Source organism: Vidua macroura, chromosome 3 (assembly GCF_024509145.1).
Source record: "Vidua macroura isolate BioBank_ID:100142 chromosome 3, ASM2450914v1, whole genome shotgun sequence".
In the NCBI taxonomy this organism is placed as follows: Eukaryota; Metazoa; Chordata; class Aves; order Passeriformes; family Viduidae; genus Vidua; species Vidua macroura.
The window spans coordinates 3,149,594-3,159,811 of NC_071573.1; the positions used below are offsets into that span (position 1 = coordinate 3,149,594).

The 10,218-nt window shown below is 45.7% G+C and overlaps 1 protein-coding gene across 1 annotated transcript; it reads right to left on the minus strand.

Annotated features, from left to right (window-relative positions):
- Positions 1–2,011: 2,011 nt before the first annotated feature.
- EPCAM (epithelial cell adhesion molecule) lies at positions 2,012–7,889 on the minus strand. Its single transcript, XM_053974770.1, has 9 exons — positions 7,638–7,889; positions 7,227–7,334; positions 6,393–6,633; positions 6,026–6,091; positions 4,769–4,832; positions 4,254–4,355; positions 3,901–4,098; positions 3,486–3,527; positions 2,012–2,526 (listed from the first exon to the last, which is right to left on the minus strand). Exons 1-9 carry the CDS (start codon positions 7,702–7,704, stop codon positions 2,485–2,487), a joined length of 930 nt encoding a protein of 309 aa, XP_053830745.1. The 5' UTR covers positions 7,705–7,889; the 3' UTR covers positions 2,012–2,484.
- Between the last annotated feature and the right edge of the window lie 2,329 nt (positions 7,890–10,218).

Sequence of the window (10,218 nt, forward strand, 5' to 3'; positions counted from 1 at the left end):
AATGGCTTTTTTTTCCCCTTTGAATTTCATCACATTAATCTTCTTTTGGTATAAAAATCTATAAAACACAATAAGCTGCGAGATACTAATACACTAATTTCTCAGGTATTGTTCCCCTCATCCTTTCCCATTTTCCTATAAATATATACACTTATTTCTCAGGTATTGTTCCCCTCATCCTTTTCCATTTTCCTATAAATAGACACTTTTATGCAGCTAAGCAAGTGCAGTGTTTAGTAAATAGAAAAGCACAAAGGCCAATATGTCAATAAACTATTTAGAACAGGAAACTAATGAAAAAACTATCACTGATCACCACTTTGAGAGCTGAGCAGCACTGTGTTAGTAACTGAGTTCAGAAACAGTGCATTTGTTTCAGTTGTGGATTTAGTTAAACTCTGGGGTTTTTTTAAAGAATTTCTATAAACTTTCTGGTTTTCTAATCCCTTGGCTAGTTTCAGGCAAATTTGACAAGGAAGAAGACCATAATATAGTATTAAGCTTCATATTTGACACGAAAAGTTCCACTAATTAAAAAAAAAAAAAAAAAAAAGGACAGTGTCTGAATGCCTCCCTGCAGTGTGGGAAAAGCAGGGAGAAGATGATGTTCAAACAAACCAATTGGGACAAGGTCCAGGCCACACAGCAGCTACAGACCAGCCCGTCCAGTCAAGTCTGCACACGTGCAGCCCCAGCCCAGCCACAGCACCTCTTTCCATCCCACAGGCCAGAAACGTGCTCTGAAATGGGGAGGGAGGAGGAGGAGAGAGAACAATGGCATTAGAATACTGGGGAGAAGAAAGAAATGGTGAGGATACCGTATTGCAGACATTTAAGGAAGTAGAGGAGATGGAGACTGAAGCATTGGGGAAGGCAAAAGTACACACAGCTCACCACAAGACCGCCTTACTGAAAACTTGGCTTTATTTGGTTAACAGCTTACAGAATGGTACAAAATTCATCACACCTCAGCAGATCCCTCCTGGGGGGAGAAAGGGAATGGCACAGATCAGCAGAGGGAGAGCCTGCCCTGCAGGAATTATCACCGACAAAGCTGCCTGAAAAGGCTGCAAAACATTCCAGTGAATTCCCTGCTTCGGGATTTTTGTGCAATATCCACCACAGCAATGCATGCACGTGAGGTACCACCCTGTTGAAAGGCAGAAGGGACACTGGTGAGCTGTGACAGTGGAGGTGACACCACCACAGTTCAGCAAGTTCCCTGTGATACCTAGCAGGCACACTGATGGGGCACGCTTCACATTTAATTTCATGGACAGTATGCAGAATATCCTCCCAGCAGCTTATCCTACTTTTCCTGTTTTAGCCAGGGTGGGTCAGAACACCACATTAGTAACAAGGTTTGTCATTCAGCTCCTTATCTTGCATCTCATTATTTCTTTGGCAACAAGGAGTTACAGCACTTCCTTTATAAATCAGATAGGCTGGAGGGATTGCTAGCCAACATCCATGGCACAGGTTACTGACAGCAAAGCAAGCTCTTTGTGTCCTGAGAGGCTGAGAGCCCATGGAAATCTGCTCCACAGCTATGGCAGAGAACAGGAAAAACAGCAGAAACAGCTCCTTGCTGTGCAGCAGCTTTGCCACAGACAAAATCACAGTGATGGGGTAAATTTCCCTCCCCTAGCCCCACCATTAGCCCAACCCCAAACCCTGCACCAGAGATGTCCTAGGTTAGAGGCTTATTTTAAACACCTACATAGCATTGGAAAGATCAGTCTGTGAATTCCTGAAATGACTGCATTCTCAGCCTGTTGATTTTTTATACAACGATCTGCATATTATCATTTGACACTTGTTGCATACTTTTCACAGCTTTAAGAAAAAAAATATCATGCTATTGAGATACTAGATGGCTAATAAAAACTGCTAATTGGAGTTCCAGAATATTTTCAACTCTGCTGAGGTTCCTTTCTTTAAGGAATCAAACTACAAATTTGTAAGGATGATAACTTAGCAGATTATCATTTCACCATGGAAGAATTAGAAGCCTGTTTCAAAGTTTTATTAATTCAAGTCATAAAAAAGTTACAGCAACTTCAAATATGTACAAACTGCCATAAAAACGTTGTGTTCAGTTATACAGGAGACAGTCTCATTACAACATGGCTACAAAATCATTACTTTCAATAAAACTCCCACAAGGGTAAAATAACCATTTAGGCATGTATGCTCCAAAACCCTAGTAACAGCAGTTGTCAACTCGTTTCATCATCATAAAAAAAAAAAAAATAAAATCAGGGAGCAATAGTTACATTTTACTTGAGTAAGATGGGGCATTTAACTCTCAACAAATAGTAAAAGTAGTTGAATGGTTACCAGTCTTGGTTGTTCAGAGTTTTAACAATCATTAAGTGAGCACAATTGCCTCCCTTTCAAGAGGAAATTAAGAGTTTAAGATTCATGCCTCCAATGTTTTTGGTGTCTTCTTGCTTGAATCTGGCTTGTCTTCAGTTGATTTAGTTAAGCATTCAGTCCTCTGTGCATTTCGTTCATTTCCTTCACCTGCAGGGGAGGAGGTAGAGGGAGATCAGCATCTGTGCTACTTCTAAACTTTAAGACTCAGTAAGTCATTGGGACCTAACAGCCCAGATTTTCATTAGCAAATGGATTTGATGCAACACGAACAGAACCAATCATGACAAACCCACTGGACAGGAAAGAAAAAAAAAAGGAAAGCAAAAAAAGGAAAGCAAAAAAAGGAAAGCAAAAAAAGGAAAGCAAAAAAAGGAAAGCAAAAAAAGGAAAGCAAAAAAAAGGAAAGCAAGGGAAAAAAGGGGGGAAAAAGGAAAAAAAAAAAGGAAAAAAAAAAGGAAAAAAAAGGAAAAAAAAAGGAAAAAAAAAAGGAAAAAAAAAAGGAAAAAAAAAGGAAAAAAAAAGGAAAAAAAAAGGAAAAAAAAAAGGAAAAAAAAAAGGAAAAAAAAAGGAAAAAAAAAAAGGAAAAAAAAAGGAAAAAAAAAAGGAAAAAAAAAAAGGAAAAAAAAAAGGAAACAAAAAAGGAAAAAAGCACCACTTAGGGCACATGCAGGAAGTGCAGGAAGCAGACAATGCTGTTTAGCTACAACATTGCTTGGATTCCTCCTCCACAAAAGGCTCCACACTTGGTGTGAAGTCCTCAATGGAAACGGAGAGAGATCCATGCAAATACCTCAGTAAAGGTCTTGTCACAGAACAAGCCTATCAGCACTTCCTGTGGATTGCACAGCCCTTTGCTATACATATGTAAAATAAAACTTGCAGAAAAACCGAACCCCACCCCCTCAGCCCTGGGAAAAGCACATCACCAGCAGCCTTTGAAACTAGTGCAGAACTACACAGAGGTGAAAACTCGCTGCACGATTTGAATACTTTCAGTCTCCTTGAACATATCTGAAGCACCCAAAGCGAGCTTCTAACCTACAGGAAACTTAAAAGTTTCTAGATTGTGGTCAACTGCCTCCCCAGCACAAACAGAAATTAATTACCTCGGCTTTCACGTATTTCCCTTTCCTCCTCCTTGTCAGGACCTGTAACAGAAGGAGAGAATGTTTTTTAAGTCTTGATATACAAGTAACTTTATCTGCTTTTGACTTTATAAACACAAACTCAGAGCTGCCCGTTCCTCATCCTTCCAAACTGAGGTAGGTACAAACGAGGTTGTTTGTCACTATCAGCTACTTTAAAACAGGAAGCACTTTGTCCACCTCTGTGAATTGTTCCCAGTACTTGTAACCTGAAACGGTGACAGTGTGTGCCCATCACCAATTTCCCACCTCCCACAGTCTGAAGAAGCAAGCCAATTTCCAAAGGAGGACTTCCCATCGGAATCCGAACGTGTGCGCTGTTACTCCCCAGATTGTTACCAGCACCGTTCTGCTTGGCAGCTTTGTCAGAACTTACCAGGACAACAATTGCAGCCACTATTGCTATTACCACCACTACAATGACAGCAATGAGGCCGGGAGTCAGAGACTTCATGGAAAACTCCGGTGCTATTTCATCAACGTAGTAGACCACGGTCTTCTCAAGCTTCACGGGTTCGTTGTCAATGCTGACGTTTAGCCCAGCATTATTATGAAAGATGGACTGACCTTTCACCTAAAGCAGATAGGAAAAGACAGACTTGCTCATTCACATTGTAGTAAGGCATTTATCTCATCACAGGAATAATTCACCTTGCTTTAGCCAGCACACAGCCAAGACTCCCGAGTGCAGTGCAAGACACACACCCAGCCTCTGGGAGACACACTTACATCCTTCTCAAAGTAGTAGGCCACATCAGCTATATCCACATCGCCAATGGATTTTTCTGAGGAATTTTGCTTCAAATCAATAGTGATGTAAGGGTTTTCATACTGAAAAAAAAAAAAAAATAATACAGTGTGGTATTAAGAAGGAGGTACTTTAAATCCAGCTATCAAATATTCACCAAAACATTATGATCCAGTTTGTGAACTTGCATCCTGGATCAAGTTTATGGTTCTTGAACTCAAGCCAACTGTTTACAGTAGGATTCAAATTCCACTTTTCTAGTGAAGCAAAGAAGTTATCTACAAAGGAGAGCAGTGCTGCTTCTCAGCATTTCTGTTCAGATACAGCTATTGGCTAATTGCTCACCATTTTGAGAGCTTCTACTAAAACTCACTGTATTGCTACTAAGCTACTGTATTGCTACTAAGCTGTATTGCTTTAGTCAAACACGAGTTTTTAAAGTCACTCACAGCAAAATGAAGTTCTGATACTTTACTACACTTTATGTGCCCCTTACCAGAACACTGGTTATGTAGCGGCCGTCCAGCTGGTAACGACTGGTAATGGTATCTGTGAAAAACCTGCAAGGACATGAAAGCCATGGCTGTAAAAACAGTATTTTTTTCACATTTATCATTTAACAAGGTGAGAAGATCGGTCTAATTGTTTTCTTCTGCAGAGTCTCTGGTGGGTGGACCTCAACTAGCAGCTAAACCCTCACCTAGTCACTCAGTGACTTCGCCCTAGCAGGATCAGGAAATGCATCAGAAGGGCAAAAGTAGGGGGCAAAAACCGAAAAACAAAACAGCCCTCAACAGGTAGAATAAAAACAGTGGGAAGTGAAAGGGCTGGGTGGGGGAAATACAAAACCTCAAGCCATGTAAAAGCAATCAGTCATCGCTGACAGATCAACGTCCAGCCAACCTCTGAGCAACTGCTGCTTGGGAGAAGACTTTCCCCCAGCTTTATTGCTGAACACGGCATTATAGCAGATAGGCTAGCTGTTCAGTCCATTCAGCTCAGCCCTCTCCCCTTCCCAGCCTCTTGCCCATCTCCAGCCTACTCACTGGGGCAGCTGAGTGAGAGTCTGAGAAGGCCCTGATGTTATGTAAGTGCTGTTCAGCAGCAGCTAAAAGCACCGGTGAATTAATCAACACCATTTTGGGCACTGGTCTAAAACACAGCACTACACCAACTGCTACCAAGAAAATTAACTCTGCCCCAACCAAACCCAGGGCACTCTCCTCATGCTAGAGTTCAATTAACTCCTAACAGTGAAGATGCACTCACTGTAAAACAAACGCCTGTGTTAGGCAAAAGAGCTGTACCAGTTTGAAGAGTTCAGAAGAAGAGCTAGAGAGCATCAGCTTTTGTTCTGGAAAGGAGGTGATCTCATAGCTACAAGTGGGGTTTTAACAAAATGGGGAAAAAAAAAAAGGCTAAACTCACATTTTCCTCCTGTCATTCTGCCATTTTTGTCAGTTTACTTTCTGAACAGTTTCATCCATTACCTTCCATTTCTTTTAGCATATTGATTTGGGGGGGGGGGGGGGGGAACTAGCCATCCATTTTAAATAGAAGGGAATCTCTCTAGCAGTTGATTTGTTTCCCATACAAATTAAAGCAATTCTATGAAGAATCTGCAGCTTGCTTCTAAAATCACTTAAAAGTGAGTTCACAGGTCTGACAATGCTTTTAGCAACTGCTTAGAAATACACTAGATATCTACTAGGACATGCATACACTACCATGACATATTACTATCATCACTTACTTCTTTAAAGATTCAGCGTTCAGAGGAGCACTTCTCTCAGCATGTTTCATTTCAATGATGATCCACCTGAAGTACAATGAATATTCTTGAAGTACATGCATATAAAACACAACAAAGATATCTAACCCCAGGCTAAAAAAAAAACAGAACAACGAGACAAAACCAAGGCAAGCAAAGTCTCTTCCAAACCCACTCGGTCTCTTCCAAACCCACTCGATATCTCCTTGTCTCCGAAGAAAAAAAACCCAGCCAAGCACCCAAGTGTTGATTGCTCCATCTTCATTCATCCCCAGTGCCTCATTCACACAAGGCAGAGCCTCGTACAGGAATGTTTTCATGTCACAGCACACCCTGTTGAAAGACTTACATCGTTCTGACTAACTGATTGCACTTCAAGTCTGCATCGTGTTTGTCAGTTCTCCTGACCCCAGCTGTATTCACACACCAACAGGTGGTTCCATTGCACTGCTTCGCCTTGAAAGCGCCGCTGTTCTCACACTCAGGATCATAGAGACCATCGGTGTCTTCAAAGGCATCTTTTGGTTTCTCACGACGACCCGATTTGGAGCCCACCACTTCTGCTTTCATCAGCAGGCATTTCGAAGTCACTAAAAATAACCAGAAAGTCGCGTTATGCAGCACCTGATCACGCATGTCCAAACCAGAGCTCTGAATCCCTACGGACACCAGGTTACATCAGCAGCAACCAGATTCGAGGCCATCACACAGAAGAGCAGATGTCTAATGAGTAGGTGGTGCACAAAATCAATACAACTGGGGTACGTCAGCCTCTCCAGGCAAAGGCCTAACAAGTCCAGCCTTAGGATTTACAGTTTCCATTTCTCACAGCTGAACTCGAACCCAGAGGTCTTGTCACAAGGCTCTGTCCCCTCTAGATTTGGAGGAAAAGTGAGGATATGTGCTTGCAAGGAAGCTAAACGTTCATCTTCAAGAAATTCTCGCCACTGGAGAACAAATATTGAGGAGGAGGCGTGAGCCTACACCCGTACAAGCAGAGAAACCCTGAACGCTTATCTTCCAACACCAGCTGACCTGGGAGACCAGGAAGAAGAACTCCTTCCTTGCCTCCATTGTTTGCTGGGAACGCAGCGGTCATTCCCACACGTACAAGTAACAAGCATCCCCGGCGCGCTGCGGGCTCGTTCCCGTGCCACCCGCCCGGCCGTGCCCTTTTACTCACGGGTGGAGCAGTCCACGGTGACTCCGGAGCCGATGGCCTCGCAGCGGCATCGGCCGCTGCCGTCCATCCTGCAGCTGCTGACGCGCTTGTTCTTCTCGCAGATACACGCTGCAAGGGAAGCGCGGCCGTGAGCGGGGCACCGCCACCGGGCAGGACGGACAAAGCCGCCTCGCACCGGCCGGGCGTGGCGCGCCCGCACCCCCCGCTTCCCCCGGCCACCCTCCCGCCCTCCCTCCTTCCCTCCCCGAGCGCCGGGGCTCCCTCGGGGCGCGGACAAAGGGGAGCTACTGAGGCAGGGCGCCCCTGCCCGCTCCGCGCCCTGGCGAAGGGGAAGGAGCAATGGTGTCGCCATTTGGCGGCACAGGGCGCCCAGCGGAGCGGTCCCGGGGCGGCGGGGCGGGGGGCACTCACAGCTCTGGGCAGCGGCGGCGGCGCAGAGCAGCAGCAGCAGGAACGCAGCCCCGCAGAGCGGCTTCATGGCTGGGGCGGGCGGCGGAGAGGCCGGCGGAAAAAGTCCTCGGGGACGCGGGCGGAGAAGGGAGCGGTGCGTGCGCGGCAGCGGAGCGCTGTGAGCCGCCCGACAGGTTCCGCAGGTGCTGGTGGCTGCGCCGCGCCCTCCCGGCTCCGGTTACACCTGGGACGCGCGGGGGGAGCGGCGGCAGCGGCGGCTCCTCCCCCGGGCCCGCCGGGCGCGCTCTTAAACCACCTCCGCCCCCTCCTCCCGCCGCACCTGGGCGAAACTGGATGGGGCAGGGCGGGACCTGCTTCCCGGCCCGGCCCCAAGAGCGCCTCTGCTGCGGAATGGGATGGGGGAGCGGCGGTGCGAGCGCCGTCCCGAGGCGCGGCCGTGCCCGCTTTTTACCTGTGAAACCGCCCCGCCTGGGCGGAGGGGCGGCGGGCTGGGGCTGTCGCGGGGAGCAGCGGCCCCCGCCGAGGAGGGGAAAGTGTTACTCATCGCCGGGAGCCCCCGGGCGTGTTTGCCCCGTGACACGCGGGCAGGGGAGCAGAGCCCGCGGCGCTCCCGGCTCGGGGCTTCCCGTGCCCGCCGCTGACCTTCGGAGCGCCGCGGCGGTCCCGAGGTCTCTGCCCCGGCCTGGTGGCCCCGGGCTCTTCCCTCGGGATAGGCAGGAGGCGTTTCCACTCCCCTCTCGGCGAGCTGCGAGCAGGCAGGGAATGCTCGCACTTTATAGTGAGCTTTGTTCGCATCCCGGGGTGCCGCGTGAACTACTCCGTGCTTGACATAAATTCTGATAATTCCTCAGTAAATTAAAAAAACCAGAACGCTTATTTATATAGAGTGAACACTTTCGTGAGGCTCTTCACTGATGATGCGTTTTTATTTTCGGTTTTGGTTCCTTTCTAGAATACACAGCAGACGTCTCTGCCTCAAGGTTCTCTGAAGATTCGCTCCTGGTGCTGCAGTATCCTCATTTCCTCGCTCAGGAAAAAGTAGTCCTGAGTGCTTTGTCTCTGAGCAGCGCAGCTTTGTGGGAACCTACAAAATGGGAGGTAGTGCCAGAGCCCTGCCAGGCTGCCGAGGAGGAAATACGGGAAAGACTTTTTCTGGCTTTAAGAGGGCATTCCAAAGTGAAAAAGCAATGCCAAAATGGAAGACAAAAGATAGGTATGGTACACCGGAAATGCTTTATGGACCTTGAGTTTATTTATTCAGTTAAAAAATATGCATAGATCTTTCTAAAAGATACATCAGCACCCTAGAAAAACAAGTTATTTTAGTACAGGATAAAACCACAATGACACTCTGCCCAAAGACTTGAAGCTTCCTCTTACCAGTTCATTGTGCAATAAAAATATGTTTCTGCTTTTGCATGTGCAGACATCAATAAGTGAAACTGTTTGAAAACTTTGTGTGATTGAAGTGGAACTGCCGGCGAGCTATCTCAGTGTTTTTGTCTCTGTGCACAGCTGTGTTTGTGTTGTACCTGGTTTTGTATGTTGTTTTTGTCTCCAGTGCCCTGCTGCTGTCTCAGACGGGTCCAAGTTAAAGGAGTGCTCTTTGGATTTACTCCTGGTACAGCCCGAATCAGAGCTTTCCAGCATTTATCTTTATTATTTTTGTGGTTTTGTGTGGTTCCTGATTGATAAGTATATTCTGCTGATACGCTTGTCAAAGGACTCAAAAGGAAAGCTTGGCCTAGTAATATGAAAACTTGGGAAGACTAAAGTCTCAGATATGGACTTCTTGTATAGCTTTCATCAAGTTATGACATTTTCCAGAAAGATAAGTAGGATAATCTCAGAAATGCCTGCCTTACTATAAATCCCTTATTCCATGTTAAAGCACTGTTTTTTTTCAAGATGAGCTGTCTTGTCATTATCAAAATGCCAAGCTGACCTACATAAGCTTTGATAATAAGGACCAATAAATTTTATGATGGTCTTTTGCCTTTATTTTATTTATTTATTTAATACATACATGTTGAAGAACAGAACAGTCTGGGTAGAGCTAGTCCTCTTTCTTCTCCTGATCCCTGCTCTGTGTAGGTAAACCTCTGTGCCTAGTTTTACAAATCTGAGCAGTCTTGGCATCTTGGAGTGACTACTACTGAAAGTTGTCCTGCTTCTTTCTACAAGCACTTTCAAATACCACATAGGCATCTTTATTGTTAGAAAATACCTATAACCTTTAGTATCTAGGGGCTGAATGGTCTTAGGGTATTTGTGTGGACTAGAGCCTCTTACAGTGTGTTTTGGCACTGTTGTGTTGTGACATGTAGCAAAATGTGAGTTAGCACCTGTAGAAAGTACTGCAGTAGCTCTGCTACGAACACAGGGGCATTGTGCAGCTCTTTGTAGTACAGCATTTAACTTGGCTCCAGTTTGCAGGGGCTAATAAGGACCTCACTACCTGTGGTCTCACCAGATTCCCAAATGTGAGGAAATTATTGTTTAAACATTTTGAAGCTGCATGAGGTCATTCACCAGCAAGGCAATGGAAATGAGGGACCATTCCCAGCAGAGTTCATCTTAG